The 25,346-nt window shown below is 42.5% G+C and overlaps 1 protein-coding gene and 1 long non-coding RNA gene across 6 annotated transcripts in view; one reads left to right on the forward strand and one right to left on the reverse strand.

Annotated features, from left to right (window-relative positions):
• Positions 1–3,420: 3,420 nt before the first annotated feature.
• The window catches only part of LOC120670093 (chromatin structure-remodeling complex protein SYD-like), a 35,666-nt gene continuing 13,740 nt past the window's right edge, over positions 3,421–25,346 (reverse strand). Inside the window, exons 10-41 of the mRNA XM_039950082.1 lie at positions 24,540–24,637; positions 24,247–24,432; positions 23,987–24,167; positions 23,716–23,883; positions 23,594–23,637; positions 23,422–23,478; positions 23,184–23,280; positions 22,905–23,077; positions 22,614–22,827; positions 22,269–22,394; positions 22,089–22,178; positions 20,261–20,377; positions 20,072–20,152; positions 19,877–19,984; positions 19,549–19,718; positions 19,313–19,391; positions 19,160–19,234; positions 13,574–13,671; positions 13,373–13,480; positions 13,232–13,289; positions 12,929–13,150; positions 10,899–12,846; positions 10,682–10,765; positions 10,459–10,533; positions 8,202–10,316; positions 8,011–8,079; positions 7,688–7,858; positions 7,543–7,587; positions 7,275–7,460; positions 6,848–7,159; positions 5,410–6,765; positions 3,421–5,313 (exon numbers count right to left, since the gene is read on the reverse strand). Coding sequence (XP_039806016.1) covers positions 3,590–5,313; positions 5,410–6,765; positions 6,848–7,159; positions 7,275–7,460; positions 7,543–7,587; positions 7,688–7,858; positions 8,011–8,079; positions 8,202–10,316; positions 10,459–10,533; positions 10,682–10,765; positions 10,899–12,846; positions 12,929–13,150; positions 13,232–13,289; positions 13,373–13,480; positions 13,574–13,671; positions 19,160–19,234; positions 19,313–19,391; positions 19,549–19,718; positions 19,877–19,984; positions 20,072–20,152; positions 20,261–20,377; positions 22,089–22,178; positions 22,269–22,394; positions 22,614–22,827; positions 22,905–23,077; positions 23,184–23,280; positions 23,422–23,478; positions 23,594–23,637; positions 23,716–23,883; positions 23,987–24,167; positions 24,247–24,432; positions 24,540–24,637 — 10,635 coding nt within the window. The 3' untranslated portion in view covers positions 3,421–3,589. The remainder of the gene's footprint in view (positions 5,314–5,409; positions 6,766–6,847; positions 7,160–7,274; positions 7,461–7,542; positions 7,588–7,687; positions 7,859–8,010; positions 8,080–8,201; positions 10,317–10,458; positions 10,534–10,681; positions 10,766–10,898; positions 12,847–12,928; positions 13,151–13,231; positions 13,290–13,372; positions 13,481–13,573; positions 13,672–19,159; positions 19,235–19,312; positions 19,392–19,548; positions 19,719–19,876; positions 19,985–20,071; positions 20,153–20,260; positions 20,378–22,088; positions 22,179–22,268; positions 22,395–22,613; positions 22,828–22,904; positions 23,078–23,183; positions 23,281–23,421; positions 23,479–23,593; positions 23,638–23,715; positions 23,884–23,986; positions 24,168–24,246; positions 24,433–24,539; positions 24,638–25,346) is intronic.
• LOC120670094 lies at positions 14,829–17,231 on the forward strand. 5 transcript variants are annotated; one of them, XR_005673056.1, is made up of 5 exons: positions 14,845–15,176; positions 15,526–15,710; positions 15,834–16,022; positions 16,112–17,073; positions 17,150–17,231. It is a non-coding gene; the product is annotated as an uncharacterized LOC120670094 (long non-coding RNA). The 5 variants fall into 5 exon arrangements; XR_005673055.1 differs by having other exon boundaries at positions 14,846–15,176; positions 17,166–17,231; XR_005673058.1 differs by lacking the exon at positions 17,150–17,231 and having other exon boundaries at positions 14,829–15,176; positions 15,924–16,022; positions 16,112–17,086.

Raw genomic sequence — 25,346 nt, forward strand, 5'->3', positions numbered from 1 at the left:
CGGAGTATCCGGATATTTCCGGAAGTTCCGGGTCCAATTCCGGAGGTTCCGGTTTCCCCAGACTCCAGGAAATGAAACTGAGTTTGAGCAGAGTTTCGACTTGATTTGCGACAGATTAACTCAGGTCACTAATTAATCAGTTAAATCCCAATTTTTAACACTCGGGTGTTACACTGAAGTTTTTAGTCCAGGGACTAAAATTAGTCATGGAACTGAAGGATCCAAACTAGGCCTAATACGGTTTCAGTCTGCAAACACCACACCAACTCTTTGGAAAAAGTAGGAGTTTGCGCAGAATGCGAGTGCAAATATGTGTATAGATGGTCAAATTAAGTTTTAAAAGTTTAACATGAAGGGATTATAAAATGACATATTTTGTTTTTGACGGACTATTCTATTAGGTGGAGTCCCATACGGTGGCTTTTCTTGTCAAATTTCAATTGAACAAGCTATTTCATCGAGAATTTTGTACCTTTCCACATTACTCACAAATTTATTCGATCATACAAACATGAGGTGAAACTTTGATTAGAAGTTTTTTTTTAAAAAAAATATGATAAGCAAAAATAAAAGAGGTTGCATATTATGAGCGATGGCGTATATATATGCAATTGACCCCGGGCTGCAACAACAATAATCCAGCCGCACTACGGATAGTGATGGACGTCGATCAGCTGCCTCCTCACCAACCGAACTATATCGACTAGCAACGGCACATGAACTGAGTCCCTACAAGCAAGTTGCTAGCCGGACAAAGCATCCAGCTGCAGCTATACTTTTGTCTCCCCGGCCTCACGCACTGCACGCGAGTGGTTCTAACTTCTTAGATCGAGCAGTTATTGCCGTTGCAAGCTTGATCGCGCATACATCTTGTCTTTGTTTCCTTGTGCCCTCACCCACCTTTCGGTGCGATGGATAGATCACAGGGATATCCCCACCACTCTATGATTTGTCTCAGGGTCGTTGTTGATTAGATTGTGTGCGTTACTCGCAGCCGTTGATCGAGGAAGAGCACCGGAATGTTTGGTGGAGAATGGTAGCTGCGGTATGGGCACCATGTGATGAAGGAATAGCTCAATGATTGATGTGCAATTTTTCAGGATAATAATGCAGCTTGGTTCATAGATAGTTCCTCAATAATCACAGATATATATCTCCGATATAGGTGACACTTTCACTAAAAGTATCGTCTATAAAAGTTTGTTATCTTAAATAGAAAGAGTTACACATTATAAAAGTGTTTTCCATGATTAGTTATTAGCAGCTGGCATGATATTGTGTTGTCAATCTATATGAACTTTTGAGTATTGATGTCCAAAGCTTTTTTTTATCGGACTTTGAATGAATCTACATCAACTTATATTTACGGGATCAGAGGAAGTATAGGTCTATTCAGATTTTAAATAGCGCAGTAAGGCAGTAACCAAATTAATTTTAGACAAAAGCTAAGGACGGTCTATTTCATCAACAAAATAAAAGAGGTCTCAGCCTCTGTACGTATCCTCCCGATACATTTGGTTGAACAAATTAACTCCATATATGATAAACATTTCACTAGCAATAGACCTTGTCGTGTGTGAACAGTAGAAACGACACACATACCATTTAGTGTAAAACTTCTTTGTCTAGCTTTTTCTTTGGAAAAGACATAGACCTTGTTTGGTTTTCTGGAATTTCAGGAATAGTAATAATTTGACCGCTAATTATGGTGTGAAACAAAGTCAGTTTACAATACCAACTCCAAAACTAGGTTACTGTAGTATAAGATGAATCTAATAAGGCATTTGATCGCGTGATTAGAGGATAGTTATTGTAGTATTACTGTAGCCAATCATCGATTAATTACTATTATTAGATTCATTACGAAAAGTTACATCCATCTCTAAAAAAGTTTTACAAATAGATTTCATTTAGTCCTTCATGCGGAGTCTAGAAGACGCGTTCTAGATTCCTTTCTAGAAAACCAAACACGGCCATAGTCAACATGTCGGCTGAAGGCCTGTGAAGATCAGAGCTCCACGTCCTCAACGCCACCAAGGCGTTGTTCGTTTGGCTGGTGCTGGAGGCTGCTGCTGAAGTAGTATGAGAGGAAAACACTGTTGGCTTGCTGGTGCTGGAGGCTGTTGCTGAAGTGGTGTGAGAGGAAAATACTGCTGGCTGGCTGGAGGCCACTGGAGCAGGTCCAAGTAAACCTGTACCGTGACAGTAACCACTGGTCAGAAGATTCTAGAGCTTTCCTCTAGACCTCTAATCTCGCTGACGCTTCACAAAAAGCACTTTGACAAAAACCACTCTGCGTTATGATTGATTGGCAGTCGCTGACTCTCACCACCGGCCCCCGCTGCCACGCCGTGCCGCGTCGCTTGCATGCACGCGCGCCCGGACACCACACGGAATTAGGAAATCCTCTGATCGACATCGGATAGAGATGAGAGGCTCCGATCCTGCAGCTCGGCTGGGTAGAAGGAGTCGTCGCCTGACGCAGTGCCTGCGGCGGCGGCGGCGGCGGCGGCACGAGCTGGACAAGGACAGTGGACATGTTGGACGGGATCACGGATAGGGGCATGGGGCGGTCGCCACCCGTCTAGTGGTTGTATTTCTGACTTCTGAGGCGCCGGCCACGGATTGCTGCCTGCTGCTGCTGACATCTAGTTTGAAATTTGTCCCAAAAAAATATGCTATTTTAATCTAATTACTATAAAAAACAAGAGTAACCGGTGTCTTCTTAAAAAAAAGACAAGGTTGTGTTCGGATTCTTTTCACAAAGAACAAGGAGTATTTTTTAATTTCACCATATACATTGATTTGCATGTTTGATCTTAAAATTACATTTATTTTAGAACGGAGGAACTAGCAACCTAGCAGGCACCACAGTTCGAGGTTCTTGAACTGATACCATATCTTATCTCCTTGTGTGATGAGGCAATTCGCTGTGTTCGCTTGGCTTGTCAGCCAACCAGCCAACAGTACTGTTCTCTTAGACTAAATCAGCACCAGCCACCAGTCAGTCAACATTACTGTTCTCTCATAACAAATCAGCACCAGCCACCAGCCAAGCGAATGGAGGATGATGCAAATCTTCTTCTTCAGTTCTTTTTTTTATTATTTTTTGAGCCTGGGATGATGCTATCTTCTTGGACTGATAAACCCTATACCGACCACCGACTGCTAGCCCGCTCAAGATTGCCATGCCCTTGATGATGTGGATGTGCATGGGCCATCTGATCTCCGGACCAAGAACCAACAAGCCTATCGAAGTGTCCGACTTTTATGGCGGCCGGTCATGGACTCACATGGTGGATCGGAACGCCGCCGCGCCATGCCAGACTTCGATTAACAGAAAATGAACCGTGGCTTAACAACATAATGCGATGTAAGGTGGATCAAGCGACACACACCAGTTCAGCGAGCATCCACACGTTTGAAAACAATGAACTGTCATGCGCCACTGCTGCTGTAATCTCCGCACCACGTAAACTAGCATTAATTTCAGTAAAAGCTTCCACGGGTTACAACTCACAACTAAAGCTCCAATGGCAGTTCTTACTTACACGGATTCTAGTAGTTCTTAGTACAATATTTGCATAATTTACTCTACACCTCCATCAGCATCTGCATCCTCGCCTTGACTTCTAGGAGACAGCAATGGCTGATCTGATCCGCCTTCTGTTGCATCTCCAAAAAGTTCCGCAACAACTGCTGCCCTCGCCGACTTAGCTTTTTCATCATCCCCCGACAGGTCAGTGGTCGGAGCTTCCCTTCCCTCTTGGCTGGGAGGCTCACTAGATGATTCTACCATAACCTCTGCGGACACTGGAATCGTTTGCTTTTCTGTGTCAGCTTCATAGAGTTCTGTATTTTTGCCACTAAGAGCAGGTTCGGTGTTTAGAAGTCCCTGCACAGCAGCGTCAGTCTTTTCCGTCTTTGAATTTTCATCATTTCCCGACGCATCACTGCTTGGAGCCTCATTTACCTCTTGGGAGCTGGGTGGCTCACTACATGTATCTACCATAGCCTCACCAGATGGTGGCGACTGCAGTTCCGTATCAGCTCCAGCAAGTCTTGAAGATTCACGGCCGGCATCATGGTTGAGTGGCTCACTAGATATCTCTACCATTGCCTCACCAGATGAAGGTGGCAATTGCAACTCCATGCCAGCTTCAACGAGTTTTGCATTTTCAACACCATAAGCAGTTTCCCTGTTTAGTGGTCCCTGAGCAGCAGGGGCCTCTTCCATCTTCGCATCTCCATCATTTCCCAAAGTGTTGATGCTTGGAGCCTCCTTTACTTCTTGGCTTGGTAGCTCACGAGACATGTCTACCATCGGCTCACCAGAGGAAGGTGGCAATTGCTGTTCAGTGTCAGCATCGCCATGCTTTGCATTTTCACAACCAGGAGCAGGTTCGGGGTTTAGCAGTACCTGAGCAGCAACAACAGCAGCATTTTTTGTCTCAACATTTTCATTACTCACTGATGGATGTGGATCACTGCTTGGAGCCTCCTTCACCTCATGGCTGGGTGGCTCGCTACATATGTCTACCATGGTCTCAACAGATGAAGGTGGCAATTGCACTTCAGTGTCAGCTTCACCATGCTTCACATTTTCACCACCAGGAGCAGGTTCAGTGTTTATCAGTACCTGAGCAGCAGCAGCTTTTTCCATCTCGACATTTTCATTACTCCCTGATGGATCACTGCTTGGAGCCTCCTTCACCTCATGGCTGGGTGTCTCACTACATATCTCTACCATGGCCTCCTCAACTGATGAAGGTGGCAATTGCACTTCAGTGTCAGCTTCACCAAGCTTTGCATTTTCACCACCAGGAGCAGGTTCGGTGTTCAGCAGTCCCTGAGCAGCATCAGCATTTTCCATCTCGACATTTTCATTACTCCCTGATGGATCACTGCTTGGAGCCTCCTTCACCTCATGGCTGGGTGGCTCACTACATATGCCAACCGTGGCCTCAACAGATGAAGGTGGCAATTGCACTTCAGTGTCGGCTTCACCAAGTTTTACATTTTCACCACCTTGAGCAGTTTGGCAGTTTAGCAGTCCCTCCTCTTCTATCTTTGCAATTTCATCATTTCCTGAAGGGTCAGAGCTTGAAGTCTCCTGAGCCTCTTGGTTGGGTGGCTCACTAGATGTGCCTGCCATGGCCTCACCAGATGAAGGTGGCAATTTCTGTTCAGTGTCAGCACCACCAGAATTTGCAATTGCACCCCCAGGTGTAGACTCGGTGTTTAATACCTCAGCTCCCACTATAGTCGAATCTCGCACCTCATGCTCATCGAGTTGCATCCATTGATTCGGGCCTACAAAAATATATTGACTCCATTTAGGTGGTTCAAAAAAAATCCGATCAAAATTTGTGGGGAGTGGGAAAAGAAAAAAAAGGGGCGGGGATGTACCTTGAAAGTCATCTGTTTCATTCGGCAGTTCCACCTTGAATGACAATGACTCTACTGGAATTCGTACTTCACCAGATACATGAGACTCGGTACCTTTGCATACTTCGCTGATGATAGTAGTATCATTAACTTCTGTGACATCCCCTTGCCTAGCAACAATTTCTGATTCTACTGCCATTGACACATCACCGGATGCATGACCCTCAAGATCTTTGCATTCTTCACGAGCAATATCAGCATCATTAGCTTCTTTACCATCCTCTTGCATAGGAACAACAATTTCTTGAACGGGCTGCAATTCCATAACAGTTTCAGATGAAGCAACATTGTGATCCTCTGCTGCACATTCATCCCCTGTACTCGTTGTCAGTTCCACTTGCATAACAGAAGTTTCATCAATTGGCTTGGGTTCTGCAACTCGCTCAGACAAGGCAGTATGGCTACCATCCTTAGGTGCTGAGACATCATTTATCAAGTTTTCTATGGATTCCTCCAGCATATGACAACAGATCTCAGTTGTCTTTGCATGTGAATCAACACGTTGAAATAGTGGTTGCTCTTCAGAAGCTTTAACATCTTCAGTCTTGCTTTCATGCTTAGAACCCACAGCATCTATAATTTGTTCTTGGTTCGACATAGTTTCTTGAGTTGATTCACTACCAACTAGTACCACTGATGTGGGCGCACCTGAACAGCTACCTACGATAAGGTCTTCTCCACTAGTTGCTTTTTCATAGATAACAGTTTCCTCTGAAACGGTAGCTTCTTGAGTTGATTGTGCAGCAGCTAGTCCAACTGAAATGGACACTTCTGAATGGCTAACCGCAATAACCTCTTCTCCACTAGGTGCTTTGTCACACGCAATAACTAATGTGGAACATGATGTACCACAGCCATCACCAAGTTGCAAACTGCCATTTTCCTTGTTGAGATCACCTGTTCCCACTGTTTCTTGCTGATCAGCAATGGAAGTTGTGTGGACACCCATAATTTCAATCCCAACTCCAGTAGAAGATTCTGTCTTGCCAACGCAAGCAGCTCCAGCATCGCCAGTATCTTTATCAGATTCAAACACCGCTGCAGCAGTTGCAGGAGAATCATTCCCAGATTGCAAGGGGCAGCTTTGCCAATCCATGTCCGTATTCTCTGGAAGAGTTGAAGTGATTTGAGTTGATGTAGTTTCTTGGCCATCAACACCAGCTCCTTTACTATCCAAAGAATCGCCACCATCAGCTGCTCGGGTAGAATCATCCAACATTGAGTCTTCTGAAGAAGAATATCCTACTAAAGCCAGAGTAGATGCCGCTTGTGCAACTGAAACCTTCTTCATTTGTTCTGAACCATGAGCCTCAATACCTGAAAAGCCATTTGCAAGTGAGTACTAAACCAAGATATGCAATATTGAGATTAAACAATGCAAAAGGAATGCCATTCTCACCATGATCGGCAAAATCAGTAGCCTCCTGGATACCAACTGTTTCAATATCACCGCCACCAGAAGATTCTATATTGCCAGCAGAAACAATTTCTGCATCACTCGTATCTTTACAAGATTCAGCCATCACCAGGGTCGTTGCAGAAGGATCAGTAGAATAATCCTTGTCACCCTCAAAATCTGTTTTTCTTTGACAAGCTGGTAGCTCCACACCACCATCATTACCCATGTTATCTCGCAAAATGTCCTGTTCTCCACCAGATGATAATATAGCACCATCACCAGTTGCCTGATGCACTTCATGCATGTTGCATCCTAGATCATCAGTACAGATTAGATAAAGTTCTAATTGACTAGCAAGTTGCTCACAAATTTCAATACTGCAAAAGTATAAGCATAAAAATGCAGAGCTAGATATATTAGTGCTCACCATGCAAATCAATTCCAGATGATCCTTTTTCTTCAGATTCAATTGATAGAGGAGCATGTGTACTTACGCCACTCTGATCACCTGTTTCCTCATGATCAGCAATGGCAGTATCCATGACGTCTGCTGATTGAATCTCTGCAACCGAATCAATTTTTGTTTGTTGTTCTGAACTATTAATCTCTTCGCCTGGGAAAAAGGAAACAGCAAAGGCATGCATAAATATTTATGTGAATATTAACTACTCCAGAGTTTTAAACACTGTGCACACCTGGTGAAGATACTATTTTTTGTTCTGAACCATGTGCCTCGACAGCTGAAAAATGCAGATGCATATGAGTGCCTAGGCCCATACATGCATTAAACGACGAAAAGTACGTGCATTGTGCTGAGGAGATGAAAGGGGTGCGGGTTACCAAGCAAGCCACTTCCAGATAATGCAGAAGCCTGTGTTCTTATGTCATGTGGATCAACTGTTTCTCTTATTTTGTCATGATCAACAATAGCAGCCTCCTGGATGCACAATGTGCCAATCTCTGCATCTGAAACCATCTCTGTTTGTTGTTTGGAAATGTGAACCATAACATCTGAAAAAAAAAAGAAGAGCTAAGAATGATAAGAAACACAAGCCACTGTTACTATTGACGATTGAAAAACGGCAGCAGCAAAGGATGTATTATTCTCATCTGAGCCATGAATTATGGCACGTGTGTGGGCACAAGTGGGTTAGAATGAGTACCTTGCACATGTTCATCACTAGCAGGTGAGAACATCTTCGGTTGTTGGTCTGAACTATTAACTTCAGTGCCTGAAAAAAAAGGGAGAAAAGACAGAAATATCAGCAAATGTTACCATTACCACAGAAAATAACAGCACAGGGCATACTACTTTTCTAACCAAGAACTATGGCGTGTCACGTGATAAAAGTACCTTGCATATATTTATCATTTTCAGGTCCTAGTTCTGAAGCTGAAGCCATATTGGTTTGTTCCATTCCATCAGACAGCGCAGGAGCCTGTTTTATTACATTTTCTGCACCAGACTGAATAGAAGATGCTGCCTTGATCTCTGATTGCATTTCCATAGACGCTTCCCCAAATGCATGATTCTCAGAATCATCGCATGCTTTGTATGTAGCAATAGTATCGTTAGCTTCTGTAACATCCTCTTGCATAGGAACAGCAGTTTCTTTAGTTGGTTCCGATTCCATGATAGTTTCAGATTTACCAATGCCATTCTCTGCTGCGCAGTACCCTTCTGATTTTGTTGCCTCCGATTCCACTTGAATATCAGAAGTTTCACTGATTGGATTGGATGTTACAACAAGAAGCTCAGATGAGGCAGTACGACCACTATGCTTCAGTAATGAGCAGTCATCTTCCAACCCTGCAGTCTCAGATTCATTTAACATTGGACCACAAATCACAGTTGCCTTTTCCTGTGTCTCAGCATGTTCAGATGCAGCAGATTGCTCTTCTGCCGAATGAACCATTTCTACAGTATGTTTTGCTCCTTCAGCAATAGTAGAATCACCATCAGGTTCTGTGTTGCAGGCGTCCATAAATACTACTGTGTTTGCAACAGTAGTTTCTTGAGCTGGTTCTAGAGCAACAAGGGAACTAGGTGCTTCTGAATGGCTACCTGCAGTCAGATCTTCAGTAGGGGCTTTTTCACACACAACACCTATCATGGAATGTGATGTACCTAGAACATCACCACAGAGCGGACTGCCAGTTTTTTCGTCCAAATCCCCTGGTTTTTTGGTTCTCTCAAGATCAGCAATAGAGATCTCATTGATACCCACTGTTTCAGTCTCAGTACCAGAAGATTCTAACCCGCCAGCACAAACAATTTCAGCATCACCAATAACTTTCTTAGACTCAACTGTCACTGGTGTATTTACAGGGGGATCATTTCCAAAATGCAAGGTGCAGCTTTGCTTATTCATACTAGAATCTTCTGAAACATTAATGGCACTTTCTTCTATTGGTTCTCTTGTGGCGTCAACAGGACTAACAATGGCGTCCTCTTTTTCACCATTAGAAACATCATTTGTATTGCTATGGGTTCGGTTGTCACCACCAGCCCTAACCAAGATTTCTTCACAAGATACCTGGCCCTCAAGATCATTATGTGCTTTGCAAACTGTGGGACTACTATGTCTATCGGTAGAGACACTAACTTCTGCCATGCTGGACTCTTTATCAGATTGATCGTGGGCTTTCTCAGGACCATCAGTATTCATGGCAGCATGGGTTTCAACAGGAGTTATTTTAGTTTCAAATGTATCACCATCAGTAGATACACCGTCTGTCATGCTGGCCTCTTTCTGAGATTGTGCGGATGAAGCATCCAGAGATTCCTCAGGGACATCAATATTCATGGTAGCATGAACTTCAACAATATTTTCTTTACTTTTAAATGTGTCACCATATACCTGAGCAGAACAACTCTCATTCAAGTATTCTGAAGGAGAGTTTGTTAATAATGTTGCATTATGAGAAGTTTCATTGCCCTGATTATGAGCTTGATCTTCACCAGAACTCTTATTCAATGTTTCTTCCAGTTTCACCTGTTCCTTCCTATTCTCCGAACCCTCAACTTGATCTGGAGGCTGATCTGACTTAATTGATTGTGAAGTAGCAGGCGAACCCCTAGAAATATCATCAGCTTGCGTGTCATCAATTTTCACGTCGTCTTGCTTAGAAACAGTGACAACAACATCAGTGCCTTCACTGTGCAAGACATCATCTTTGGTGGAGCCAGGAGTGTATTTAGCTGAGGCATCATGAGGAGCTTTAACATCTAGTAGTGATGAATCAGACTGCCTTGCAATTTCATCTGTACACGGTGCATCTGAGTGGCAAGCAGCACTGCTATCAATTTTATCCTGCAATATGTCTGTTGCTGTACTACAGGTAAGCATATTAACATCAGCAGCCTTAAGATGCATTCCATGCGCTGCATGTTCTTCATTATTTGAAAGCGCTGATTCCGCAGCTGAGAATGTCTTCGTTGGTTGTTCTGAGCTATCAACCTGTATACCTGAAAAAAAAAGCTTAAAACTATGCATAGTGTCGGCATCTGGTACTAATAATGTTGAAAAATAACAGCAAATAGTGTTCTACTTTTCTCATCTGGGCCCAGAATTGTGGCACAAGAGTGGGTGAATGAGTATAAAAAGTACCTTGCACATGTTCATCAGGTGCTGATTCAGCAGCTGAAACCACTTTTGTCTGTTCTGAACTATTAACTTCAGTACCTGAAAACAAAAGCAGCAATGCATAAGAAATATAACTATATAAGTCATTTTAACTATTTTACCAGTAAGAATAGCAGCAAATAAAATACTGTTTTCCTCATCTGGACCAAGACTGCTTGTGTATGCACATGTGTGTTGGAAGGAGTACCTTGCATGTGTTCAGCAATTGCAGGTGCTGGTTCCACAGCTGAAACCAGCTTCGTTTGTGGTACTGAACTATCAAAATCAGAACCTAGGAAAAAGGAAACATGAAGACGTACACAAGTAATGTCAGGCACTGTTACTACTGGAATTTAAGTAAAAGCATAGAATGTGCTACTCGTCATCTGAAACCAGAACTGCAGTCTGGGAGTAATAAATGATACCTTGTAAATCACCTGGAAGTTTTCTTTCTTCTGATTTAACCACTGCAGGAGTTTGCGTCATCATCGTGGCAGTTGTCTCTTCAGTAACTGATGCCCCTGACACATGACTCCCCATCAGAATTGAAATGTCAGATGACACATGACTCCCAGGATTCTTCTCTGCTTCACAAATTGAAGCGGTGGTAACCTCAGCTCTTAAAGAGTCAGCTCCCAGTTGCTCGACTGTTGTGATTGGCCTCGCTGATATCTCTAACTTTTTTATGTCCTCCGCCTGCTTCAATCCAGTAAGTCGGGTGCATCGTTCACTTGTAGCTGTTGCAGAATTACTTCTGCTCCGTGGTTCCCGAGCCGACCCTTTTCTCCTCCTGCCTGGTGCTTTATTTGGAGGAGCGCTGTCAACCTCAGATGGTACCACAGTGGCATCCTTAATAGCAGTGGCTTCAGAGCACATTGCCACACGGTCCTCCCCTGTCTTGAGTTGTCCTTGATTTTGGGAAGTAACAGGAACAGGCGCATCAAGGTGCAAATCAACCGGTTTATCAACAACAGGAGGATTGGCAGATGTGGCAAGTATAATTTCAGAATGAGTAGCACAGGTATCATTATAAGCACTAGGTAGTGTAGCTTCATTGATTGGGACCGCTATAGGTGTGCTTGGTTGAGAATCGTACCCAGACTTCTCAGGCAATGGTAAGTTAATATTTGGCACATCATTAGAAGTATTTTGAAGTGAACTGCCATCTCTTTCCTTCATTATTCCTGATTTCTCACTTTGGGTCATACCAGAAGCAACTTCATCAATGTTAACAGTGTAATACGATTTCTTCATAGCTGATCTTTGTCTAGTGCTGACCCCAGAATCCTCACTACCAGATGTTTTCTTTCTGCGGCGACGTGAAGCAGATTGCTTTTCAACAGGCTTATCCACCACCGCAACATGTGATGTTTCCACCAATCCTTCTGAAACCACAGGCATAGTAGGTGCAGGTGCCACTTGAAGCAATCCAACATTTTCATTATGAGTATTTGGTGCCAGCGTCATAGTATTGTCTGATGTCACAGTTCCAGTACAAATATCTTTTGCCACAGTTGTTGAAATGGTCGCACCTTTATCTCCTTCGTGAACAGGAGAAATATGCTTACCGCTATCTGGTAACGATGTATCCAGTTTAACTGCGACCAAATCCCTCTGGATTCCTGCCACTGCCACAGCACTCCCTTGTGATGGGAAAGTATTCAGTTGAGTATATGAAGAAACACAACTAGTGTCTGCCACTCCACTACCAGCTGAAACAGTTGGGTTAAGGCTAACATCATCTAGACCAGATGGCGTTAGAGATTTTGGTTTTCGGCCTCGTCTGCGAGGTGTTTCTCCTGCTTGGACTTTCCTGCCTCTAGCTGGTTGATGAGGTGCTGGAGTAGCTGCTACATTATGAACACTCTGTATTGATGAACCAATTTCCTTTTCTACAGGCCCTTCCAGAACAGTGACAGAACCAGAAGGCTTAGTCTCAGTACCAAACTCTTGTTTGTTAACATCAGCTGGCGAAATAGAATGCACGTTAACATCTGGTGCATCAGAATGGATTGGAGTAGCTGGTGCATCAGAATGGATGGTACTTGCTGGTGTAGCTGAACTACCATCCTGTGTGGTTCCAGTCTCATGTTTGACAGCATCAGTTGGAGCTGTAGTAGGAGATAAGAAAATATCCGACCTTTTAGGTCTACCTCTCCGCCGTTTCGCTGGTGGGGAGTCCCCAACAGTTGGGGATGCCTCTTTCCTCATTTGCTCTGGTTCTTTTGAACTGTCCGCAAGAATTTCAGGCTTAATGCTTTTAGGAATATCTAAATCCTTCGACATACCACCAGGTTGGGGTGAGTCGGGAGAATCAGCTTGACAAAGTTTTTCAAATTCTTCTTCGGTCCATTGGTCCTCATAAGAGCGAACCTATAAGTGTATCCATGAATTAGTAAATAAAATTTATCCGACCACAAGTGAGAGATACAACTAAAGACAATGTGCAACTGACCTCACGAGCTCGTTTACCCCTTCCATAATGCTGTGTATCAAGGCCTCCAATTTCACCCTTCTTCCTCACATTCACCTTTACACTTTTCACATTTGATGGCTCGTAAAGCTTCATAGCATGGCAGAAGGGCTTGAGATCATCATCAGTTACAAGACGAGAAGGCAATACTTCAGGGTCTAGCCCACTAGTAGAACCATCCTGAACCACCTTTTGCCAAGCCGCCTGCAAGGATGCAACAGAAATTACAAGAAGGAAGATGTGTAAAAGCTTTAGCTGCAAGAAACTTATATAAATTCAGCATACCATTTCTTCTTCTCTCCTTTGCTTGTCAATAGATTCAAATACATCAATCTCAGCTTCACTGCAGTAAAAAGGGTGAAGCGCAATGTTATGTTAATACAAACGTTCATAGTCTCAAATGAGTCACATCAAAACAGATCTTACCTCCGAGCAAGAATATCATTCAGAGCATCATCGTCTAACACTGGAGCTGCTTCTTCCTTCTTACACTCACGTAGTAGTGATTCAAGATACTCCCTTCGATCTTCAGCACTACAATAACACCCCAGCAGTATGAATCAGGGAGGGAGAGGAAGGGGCCAGTCAGTGGGGTGCTAAATTATTTGAGCCAACAGAAGAATTTACCTTGTGTTATTGTCAAAAAAACCAGCAGTTATACTTTGATTAGCAACACCTAATTTGTGTTCTGCTGAAGCCCTGACTTGCTCTTCAACAGTCCGGACCTTATATTCAGCAAAATAGATTAAAAGTCAAAACAAATTTCAATGTTGAAAATTTTCAGCTCAACTAAAGAAGGTACCAATTTCGGTTAAAGCAAGAGGTACTCCTTATGATATTTAAGTCATCAAAAAATCAGGGGATCAGCTAAGACGCAAACAAATACCCCTCCTTTCTTAAATATATGACATTTAGGACAAGTAAATTAGTTCATTTTTTAACTAATCAGCTTGTCCTAAACACATATTTAAAGGCAGAGGTAGTACATAATAAAGAAAAAACTCCTCAAGAAGGTTAGTACATAGTCAGTATCAAAGGAGCAACTATATTTATTTGCATTACCAAAAAAAAATAAAAGGTTTTCTCAATTTGGATTGAAGAATGTTGAACTGTGCTATGCCTTCTAAACAGCAGCAGAAACAATCAGTTCTACTAAGAAAATCATTAACAATCATGTTTTTCTGCATTTCCATAAGTTAAATACATTTATTTATGTTTCCTGTGGATTCTTAGGTGAGCGTGGATTTCATATCCAATAGTCTAATGCCTATACAGCAAGAGCCGAGCGCACCTCCGGTTGCTCCGGCGTTCCTGCCGCGACGCGTGGCGCCCGTGGCAGTGGTGTGAAGACACGGCTCGCCGCTGGGCCTGAATTCCGGCCCACCTCGCGTTACCGCCTCTCCGCGTCCCCCATCTCCACGCGCACCCTCCCCTGGCTCCCCCACCCCCGCCCCCTCCCCTAAACCTAACCCTACCGTGCCCCGCCGCCGCCCCGCTACCCTCCGCCCCCGCCGCCGGTCGCCGCTCCCTCCCGGGCTCCCCACCTCTCGACCCCCGCCGCCGCCCCACCCCCTCCGACCTCCGCCATCCGCTTCGCCCTGCCGCCGCAGTTGCTAGGGTTAGGGTTGGAGAGGAGGGTCGGCCAACGGATCCAGGCGTGAGGTCGGGCGAAGGAGCACGGGCGCAGATGCGGCGGCGGCGGGCGACGGCCGGCGCATCCAGGCCCAAGGCCGGGCGATGGAGCGCGGGCGAGGCGAGCGCAGGTGCGGCGGCGGCGGAGCTCCACTGCAGGTGTCGCTGGCATTCGCACTTCGCAGCGGCGGGGCTCCGTTGCGGCCGCCGAAGTTGGGTGCCAGCGAGGTCGCCTGCAGGCCCCTACGGTTGCTCACGGCTACGTGGACCATCGACCCTCTGCTCCCGCCGCCTCTGTGCGTGGCGCCACCGCTGTTTTCTCTTCCATTGGTGAGTCTAACCTCCGCCCAGTACACAAATCACGGTCCTCATCTTGATCTCTGTTGCTAATTCATCTGTGTTGTACTTTGTTTCTGTTGCGGCGTTGGTTCCTCTTGTGTCGATGGTCTGAGGAAAGGGGCGGGGCAGTGGAGCTCACCTGGAGGCTGCGGCTGGGGCAAAAGGGGCACGCGGCGGAGCTCAGTGGTGGGGTGGGCGGCGGAGTTCGGATGGAGGGCACAACTGCTCTACTCGTGGTGGCCGCCGATGCCTTCTGCTGGTGAGTCTCTGCCGCCGTCTCCTCTACTCTCATGGGCACGCGGTCCCTCTACGACGAAGAGGTCATTGTGATGAGGCCGAGGGCCTTAGATCTGGTGGCGGAATCACTAGATGGCATCGGTGTGGATGCTTTGGGTGGGTCGACGGAGAAGGTGCATGTCGCTGGTTGCGGCTCCGGTCAGATCCATGGCCGTCCTCCTCTGCCTACCAACCAGCCCATTCATGCCTTCCTCTCCTCCCCTATTCCCTGGCTCGAGCCTCCACCGGTCACCTGGGCACCTGGCTGTAGCAAGAGGGGAGGAGTGCGGCCTTGCGCGATGGCCCTGTTAACATGTGATTGCGATCTGCAGCAGGTCTATGTGGTGCCGTGGTGGCCAGGGGACAGCCGTATGGCAGCGATGCAGCAGTGGAGCAGCACTCACAACGCTGCTGTGCAATGGCAACACTCCTAGCAGCAGCCCGACAACATTGCTGCAGGCATGTTCAGTAGTAGGCAACCAAGGACGGAAGGGCCTAGGCAACTACAACAAGCAAGGTAATTACTCACTTCATTGATTAGGAACTAGGAATACATCCATGTAATCCTATAGGATTGTTACTGTTATGATTTGCATGTAATTCGACAAACTGAAAATCATATATCCATGTGGCCCTATAGGATTGTTAATGTGCAATTCAACAAACTGAAGATTAAAGAATTGTTGTAACATGGACAAAGATGGAGACATCGCATCTGTTTTTTTTTCAGAAAATATGTGATAAAGAGGACGGCTTTGCCTTCCCTGGTAGTGGTTTTGAAGGAAGAACAAACTGAACATCCATGTATGCTGAGGTAACCGATGACATGGTAAGCAACAAGAATTTGTGGCTAATTTCCTATTTGCTGTTGCATTACATCTGTTTGCCTCTTGATAATTTCTTTTCTGTCGTTTCCAGGGCATAAATTTTGAGTTCAGATTGGTAATACTTCAGTTAGCACAAGACACATATAGTTCGTATCCAACTTGCACTTTTTCCAACTCAAGATCAATGTTTAATGGAACAGGGTATCATTGTTCCAAGGATGGTTGCACAGGTATAACTATATTGATCTTTAGGCACATTTTAGATTCTCTAATAACTAAAAGTGTTATCAGTATTAGGCTGAATGTGTAATGTAATGATAATTCTATATATCATATATATTTATATACTACTGATGAATAAGATGAGACAATAATAGTAGTACCTCGTGATGAATGTATATCTTATATACTTAGTACCTATGTCATAACTAGGAATTCTTTACCTTTAACTCATCGTCTACTCTACTGGTTCCCTTTCCAGATTTGTAAAGTAGTATCTCTATACACATTATTTCTCATTTCTTTACATACTTCAGAAATCAATAAAATTGTGTTTTGGAACGAAATAAGTGCTATGGCATCGGTTTGCCTAGAGGAAGAAACATGTAGTGTTGGTGCCATTGGTTGTCAGTGACATTGTTTATTCTATTGAAAAAAGAATATGGTCCTAATCAAGCACAACATATATAAAGGTCAAGTACATGTTTGCTATTTTCACAGCCAAATTTTTTACATAATTCATGGTTCATCTCTTACCCTAATGTACGCCTCTTTCTTAAAACTAAATATTTTCATACCATATTCTCATTTGTTTAAATTGAATGTGCATGTGTACAACCCAAATGGAAGCACATGGGAGCTCATCAGACTAAGTGACTAACGATAGGATCTCTTGGCTATGGTAATGGCTGAAGCATTTGGGGTACTTCTGTATAAATAGGATCTGGTCATGAATTAAGATATTTGCAGCCTCCCAAACAGAGATGTCAGGGTCGACAGTATGCTACGTGTAATCTCCAATTTGCCTTGCTAACGCATATGCAGTTATATAAGGTCTTCTAATCAATTATAAGTACATGATCAATGCAACAAAGGTAGATGATCAGTGCAACACAACGTTCATGTTCAGATTTTGTTGTGTGCAGCAAAGCCACTTTTGATCTCTCCTTGAAGGCAGCTGGGTATTTGGACTATGCAATTCATCTTGCATGGTGCCTAATTGCTCTAATGGGTATATGATATAATTTCGAGGATCCTATTCCTATTGCTCTAAAGAGGGTTATATCTCTTCATGGTGCCTAAAGTACAAATTGGTATTTCTCTCACCAGATAACATAGCAGCGCTTCAGACTTTATATTAAAAATATCTTGATTTTCTTCTACTGTCTTATTGGAGGACTGAAGTGTAGAAATGAGCAAATTAGGGTGATTTTCCCTATGCATTGTTCTGATGATCTGCTGCTAATTTCTACCTTTGTAATTTTTCTTTCGGAATTACTCTATGGGTATTTGCAATAAAGAAAACTCTTTGTAGATGATTTTCTGCATGGCCTGCTGCCATAATTTTGTGCCTTGATTCTATTATTCTCTGTGTTGTGTGATTGTTTCAAACAAATCGCATATCAACAGGTTATCAATATATATTTAAATGACCCATGTAAGAAATGTCCAATAATTATATAAGCAAAATAATCATGCATGGTTTCACGTGGCCCCCAGCCGCTCCCTCCCAGGCTTTCTGGCCCATAAATCTATCCCAAGGCCCGCAGCCCACCTAGTTGCTCCTACACCCCACAATAGGGACATGACCATGTCACAATGTTTCAAAAAAATTGTCGAAACACCATGCATGTGATCCATAAAAAATTAAGTGGAAATGCAAAGTTTAAGTGTAAATTCATCCTAGATGTCAATAAACAAAATAGACAAACATTCAATTTGTTCCAGCATTGTTCAATCATGTGCTAACTGTAGCACACATGTTTTTTGAATCTTGCTATCAAAGATGAATTTGGAATTGAAATCTCACAGGTAATTAATAAGAATCATGATATCATCTTAATTAAATGACATATTTAATAAATTTTAATAAGAATTTTGAAGTTATAAGATCGATACTTAAATTCGAGTTTTAATCTTCTTCTTAACTTGATTTGAAACCTAAGTGCAGCCCTCCAGTACTTGCATTAAATTGTTAATGGTAAGGTGAGTTCACACAAGGGAAACACAGGGATACTGTATACTTAAGAAATGAGATTGAGAACAGGAAAAAGAAAGAAAGCATGGGGTCCCCCAAAAGCAGCATGCATTTATCTAACCCACTAGGAAGTAATATAACGACAACCTGTGAAATAAATGCTCTCACAAGCTTTTCTGCCTATTCATTTCTCAGATAATAAGGTTGTCATGCATGTATCTAACCATGGAGATGTTATACAATGAAGTATATCTGCAGTAGACATTCTCAGGGATTTACAATGGAGGTGCTTACACATAGTGTGGAAAATTGTTTTCATATGCACCAGGGGCCCATAAGGTGGATAGGATGCTTAAGTTTGCAATTGCTTAAGGTGTGCTAACATGGTGGTTGAGCGTATTTAAGCACCAGCTTTCATTGGAGAGATTAACTTTTATACATGTGCTTGATAATGAGGCAACGTCCTTTCTTTAAGCACTCGTGCCTAAGCACCTTGCATTGCGCATGGCCTCATAAACTTTTTTTGTTAATTCATTTATTAGATGATGACAAGGTTCTCTCAGATATGCCAAAATAGTATGCTCTCAGGATACTACATAATCCTCTACACCAGTTCAAAATATTAGTGTTGGACACAGCCAAAAACTTAGTTCTTTAAAGTGTCAAAGTAGTCCTGTCTAACCACAAAGAATTCAACTGGTGACATCATTCATTTTCTTTCTGAGCTATACTTTCCACCTTTTCACCAACAAATATTATTTACCCTCTTCAATTTCGACTCATTGAGTAGTCCTTCTATCTACTTGTGTCCTGGAGGGAAAGGCTGCCTAGAAATTCCCATCCTCCAACCCCAAGTGCGCGAGCTATCATCACTGGGTATGCCCTTCCAATTTATTAACTCAATAAATGAACTTTCAACATAGCATCAAAAGAAATCGTTACCGTTTCTAAACGTAAAACAAGAACCTCCTTCTTCTGACCAATCCTGTGGGCCCTAGCCTGTGCTTGCTGGTCAACCTGGATAATATCAAAAGGAATGAGTTTATGTAGTGTTTATATATATTCCCACAACATTATAGCTAGATATTTAGGTACCTGAGGATTCCAATCAGTATCAAATATGATAACAGTATCAGCTGCTTGGAGATTGACACCAACACCTCCAGCTCGTATACTATCAAAAAGGGGTAGTGAACCACAGAGCTAAGTATTTGTCGGTCAAATAGGTAAATCCTTTAAACATTAATCAAATCAGCAGCCCAAACATGTTTTGTGCCTCATGAGTTCGCTAAGCTCCCTTTATAAGAACTAGTGATACAATTGTAACATACCTAAGAAGAAAAATGAATGCTTGAGAATTAGGGTCATTAAATTTATCAATAAGAGCTCCTCTTTCATGGCCAGAAGTGTGCCCATCCAACCTAAGGTACTTATACTTCTTCCAAACCAGGTAATCCTCCATTACATCAAGCAATCTTGTCATTGTAGAAAAAAGAAGAACCTATAGGATTGTAGCTGCTGTCAGTGAACCAGAACTAATCACCAGAAAAGGAACCAAGAAAAAAGAACATTCGAGCTCAACTTGCAACTAGAGGAAAAAAGGAACAATCAAATTAAAATGTGTAGAAGTCAAACTAAATCCAGCTTGTATTCACTCACCCTATGGTCAGTTGCTTTGAGTTTCGGTAGCAGTCTGTCGAACATCTCAAGTTTTCCACAGAGCCTCACAATAGATGGCAGGTAATGTTTAGGTAGATAGCCCTCAATCTACAAAGAGAACCGAAACAATTAATGGGACGCAGATAAGGATTCAAAAACAAAAATAGTGAGGCAGAATGGAAGATTTGCATTTACCTCTTCAACATGAAGATGGCTCAGGTAAGGATGGTTGCATATGTTTCTCAGTTCCATGACGGAATTGTGCACAGAGCGAACCTAAAGATAATAAACTAGCATCTTAAAGATGGGGTCCTTGAAATACTTAGGAAACGAAAAATAAGAATTTACACAAGAATCAACTCAGAACAGTCAAATGCTGTGTACCTTAACAGCTCCAATTCCACCCAGATTTTCTTCCACCCTTGTCATAAGAAGTTTCTGATAAGCAGATGCCTCACATCTTACAAGCCTTTCAATCTTCTCTGGCAGCTCATTTTCAACCTTAAGGCAGCAAAACAAAACTTAAATATTGCACAAATTATCTGGATATGGACAAAGATGAGTGAGAAAGGAAGATGATAAGAATCCCCAAGCTAATGAGCAAATTGCTAGATGGTAACTAGGAGATCTGCGACAATGCATTACTCCCATAAATTCTTCTTATACGACATATTATGATTTCTAGAAGTCTTTAGATTGATCATTAATCTATTTCACAGCGTATCATCAATCGCCACAAAATCAATGTCGTACGATTAAGTGTGAAAGTATATCCATAAATTTATATTTCACAAATAATATTGTGAAATATATACACAATAAGGGGTCAGCATTGAGCCCTTATTTATTTGTTTTAGTGATGGATGAGGTCACAAGGGATATACAAGGTGAGATCCCTTGGTGTATGCTCTTTGCTGATGATGTGGTGCTAGTTGACGAGAGTAGGGCAGGGGTTAATAGGAAGTTAGAGCTGTGGAGACGCATGTTTGAGTCGAAAGGGTTCAGACTTAGTAGGACCAAGACCGAGTACATGATGTGCGATTTCAGCGCGACTAGGCATTAGGGGGGAGACGTTAGTCTAGATGGGCAAGTGGTGGTTCAAAAGGATACTTTTCGGTATTTAGGATCGGTGCTACAAAAGGATGGCGACATTGATGAAGATGTTAGGCATAGAATTTCAGCTGGCTGGTTGAAATGGCGGCAAGCTTCTGGCATCCTTTGTGACAAGAGGGTGCCACAAAAGCTAAAAGGCAAATTCTATAGGACAACAATTCGTTAGGCGATGTTATATGGTGCTGAATGTTGGCCTACAAAAAGGCGACATGTCCAGCAACTGAGTGTAGCAGAGATGCGGATGTTGCGGTGGTTTTGCGGGCACACAAGGAGGGATAGAGTTCGGAATGAAGTTATTCGGGATAGGATCGGGGTGGCACCAATTGAGGAGAAACTTACTCAGCATCGGCTGAGATGGTTTGGACATGTCCAACGAAGACCTCCTGAGGCGCCGGTGCGTAATGGGGTTCTTAAGCGGGTCGATAATGTAAAGAGGGGTAGAGGTAGACCTAAACTGACGTGGGATGAGTCGGTTAAGAGAGACCTTAAGGATTGAAATATCTCTAAAGAAATAGCTTTGGATAGGAGCGCTTGGAGACAAGCTATCAATGTGCCTGAACCTTGAACTTATTTCTTTCGGGTTTCATCTCTAGCCTACCCCAACTTGCTTGGGAAAAAAAAGGCTATGTTGTTGTTGTTGTTGTTGTGTAAATAATATTGTGAAATATAACTTTATTGATGTAACTTTCATACACTGTATGCATATAATTTGATTAGTTGTTAGATTATAAAGTTTGACTCTTCAAACTCCACTACTCTCTTAACGCTAACAAAAAGAGAGGGAGTACTTTTTTACATTTTGTTGAATATCGACGGTTCAGTACCAATGTCAAATTTCAAAAAACAACTGAAAGGGAATAGAAGACATTTTGGTTGGCTTGAATTTAATTGTAAGACGAGGATCATGCTCGAGCCAACATATATCACGCACTCCTATTGTTTGCAAATGTAAGCTCTGAAAAGAGACAGCTTTTAACTACCAATCATGGAGGGTAGAGCAGCCAAGCTAATAGAGAATGTAGAGTGGATTGCTGGAATGTAAATATGTAACTATTCCATTATTCTCCAAAACAGGCATTAAGATTGTGAAATCAAAGACCTTATGCTTAAGTCTTCGGAGTACAAAGGGCCGAAGAACCTGGTGAAGACGATTTATGATCAGCAAGTTTTCCTCCTCTGAAAGTAAAGCCTTCAAGCAGAAAATATAATGTTGTCAAACATATTTCCATATAACAGAACCAGCCCACTATTTAGGAAATCAAATAAAACTGAATCATACCTCATCAGGTGAATTATCACCATTACTTTCAAATGGTTTGTTAAACCACTGAGAAAAGTCCTCTGATGAATTAAATATATTGGGCAAAAGGAAATTTAAAAGTGCCCACAGCTCCTCGAGATTGTTCTTCGCAGAAAAAAAAAACGCATCAAATTAGCCCGCGCACGTGCACACACACACACACACACACACATAGAGAGAGAGAGAGAGATTTATGGTAGTTGAGTAATATATAACTAATATAAAGGGTAGATGCATTTTAGGCAGCCCACAGTTGGCACAGACATTACTAGAAAAGCAACAGACTGAACTAATATATAACAGTACAAATGCAAACTTCAGAACCTGCAGAGGAGTTCCTGTCAGCAATAGCCGATGAGAGCTCCGATAAAGCTTCAAATCAGCATTGAGCTTACAAGAAGCGTTCTTTATACGATGCCCTTCATCAATTATTATATAATGCCACTGTATTTTGCTTAGTTTCGGCCTATCATGCTTGTTCATCAAGTACTCGTATGTTGTCAAAAGAACATTAAACTTTTGATGAACAATCATCTCTCTGAAAGAAAATAAGTGAAGTGAATAAGATATCCGTGGGCTAGTGCAAGATGAATTGAAAAAAAAAATAACATTTACTTGAACATTCTGCGCCTTTCTTCTGGAGGACCAGCATAAGCAATTTTATTTATACTAGGTGCCCAGAAGCTGAGCTCAGATTCCCATCCAGGAAGAACAGATGATGGTACAACCACAAGAAAAGGTCCCCGGTCATTTTTTGTTTCCATAAGGTAGCATAGCAGAGAGATTACCTGAAAAAGCAGCAATGCAAACAAGGATTCAGGTAACTGTTTTAAACAACTATTAAACTATATAACAGATGAGAATAAGTGCTAAACACACTGCACTGTGTCTTACTTGTACTGTTTTACCAAGACCCATCTCATCTGCTAGTATTCCATTCAAATTGTTATTGTACAATGAAACCAGCCAACGCAAACCGTTCATCTGGTACCTGTAGAATAGGTAGCAAACCAACAAACAAGTATAAATGATCGAAAAGGAAGGAGATTTTTTTTTAAATAATGATAAGAACGTCTTATCATACGCAAAAGTATAAGGAAATTTGAACAGCAGAATGAATAGCTCAGCTTACTCTCTCAATTTTCCACCCTGAAGATAAGATGGCTGATCATTCACAGTCTCCTTAACACTAGAAAAACATAGGCAACATGTCAGAATTAGAAAAGGATTGAGGATCTTAAATCAAGAACATGCTTTTATTCCCACTGAAAAGGGAAGATGTAATTTATCCAATTCAAAAGTACCTGTGGGCCAGTTGATAGTACTTTTCGTTACTTTCCAGATAATGCTGCAAAGTGGACATCACAGTTAAGTAAATCTCAAACATGAACCAGACTGAAATCTGAATAACACAGAAGCAAATAACCTGTGGCTGGTAGCTCTCATCTTCGATGTCGTTTGCAAGGTCACTCTTATCAGAAACGTAAGAAGCACGTCCATCTGTGGACTTTGCATTCTGCAATTTGTTCCCAAGTTTCTGTAGATATTTCTCAGTCTCTCGCAATAGTTGCTTAACTCGGTCAGATTTTGCATCCTACAATGTGCCAATATTTACCAAAGCGACTCAAATCAGACAAATAGATACTGAAATAAAGGGCTAAGCTCAAAAATACAGTAAGTCAAAATATAAGCCACACCTGGACCATCCTAAGATATCCCTCAACATCATTGTTCTTAAGAAGATTGATTTTCTCTCGTTGGATCCTATCCAGTTTCTCCCGATGAATTCGTTCTTTTCTCTTGTGAAATTCTTTTATGTATCGATTGAAACCCTTCAGGCGTTCTCTCTTAACCTTGAAGCTGTCCTCAAGTTTCTCTCTGCAAAAGAAATCAGGTAGAGATGATGGCTTCAAATGGTAAAATAGAATGATGAATGCAATAGAGATTGGTATCCAACCTATGAGCCTCTATATCAGCAAAGAACTCCTTCTGTCTCTCACGGATTCTCTTTTGCCTTTCTTCCTTCATTTTCTGTTCAATTTTTTCAAGCTGTTTCGCACGCCTTCCATGCCTATGTTTCTTCACTGCTTTTATGCGCTCCAAGTCAGCTGTAATGGGCTTGAAAAAATCTAACAAAAATTCACTGCATGATAGAATCAAGAAAACAAAACCAGAATCACATAGTTAAACAAACATATAGTCATATAAAGAGAAGAATAAGTTGATTTGGGATCTCCAACGACAACAAACCTGCGTACACGGCGCTGAAGTGGCAGAAGTTGAAGTTTTTTCACTTCAATAACACTTTTTGTCTTTGCGGAGAAATCTTCAGATGAATTAACGCTTTCCTGAAGACATGAAATTTAAATTTAACCAAGGTTTACAGCCGGCCAACAGAGACAACAACAACAACATAGCCTTTTTTCCCAAGCAAGTTGGGGTAGGCTAGAGATGAAACCCGAAAGAAATAAGTTCAAAGTTCAGGCACATTGATAGCTAGTCTCCAAGCGCTCCTATCCAAAGCTATCTCTTTAGAGATATTCCAATCCTTAAGGTCTCTCTTAACCGACTCATCCCACGTCAGTTTAGGTCTACCTCTACCCATCTTTACATTATCGACCCGCTCAAGAACCCCATTACGCACCGGCGCCTCAGGAGGCCTTCGTTGGACATGTCCAAACCATCTCAGCCGATGCTGGATAGGTTTCTCCTCAATTGGTGCCACCCCGACCCTATCCCGAATAACTTCGTTCCGGACTCTATCCCTCCTTGTGTGCCCGCAAAACCACCGCAACATCCGCATATCTGCTACACTCAATTGCTGGACATGTCGCCTTTTTGTAGGCCAACATTCAGCACCGTATAACATCGCCGGACGAATTGCTGTCCTATAGAATTTGTCTTTTAGCTTTTGTGGCACCCTCTTGTCACAAAGGATGCCAGAAGCTTGCCGCCATTTCAACCAGCCAGCTGAAATTCTATGCCTAACATCTTCATCAATGTCGACATCCTTTTGTAGCACCGATCCTAAATAACGAAAAGTATCCTTCTGGACCA

The sequence above is a fragment of the Panicum virgatum genome, chromosome 4N (assembly GCF_016808335.1).
Source record: "Panicum virgatum strain AP13 chromosome 4N, P.virgatum_v5, whole genome shotgun sequence".
Lineage (NCBI taxonomy): Eukaryota > Viridiplantae > Streptophyta > Magnoliopsida > Poales > Poaceae > Panicum > Panicum virgatum.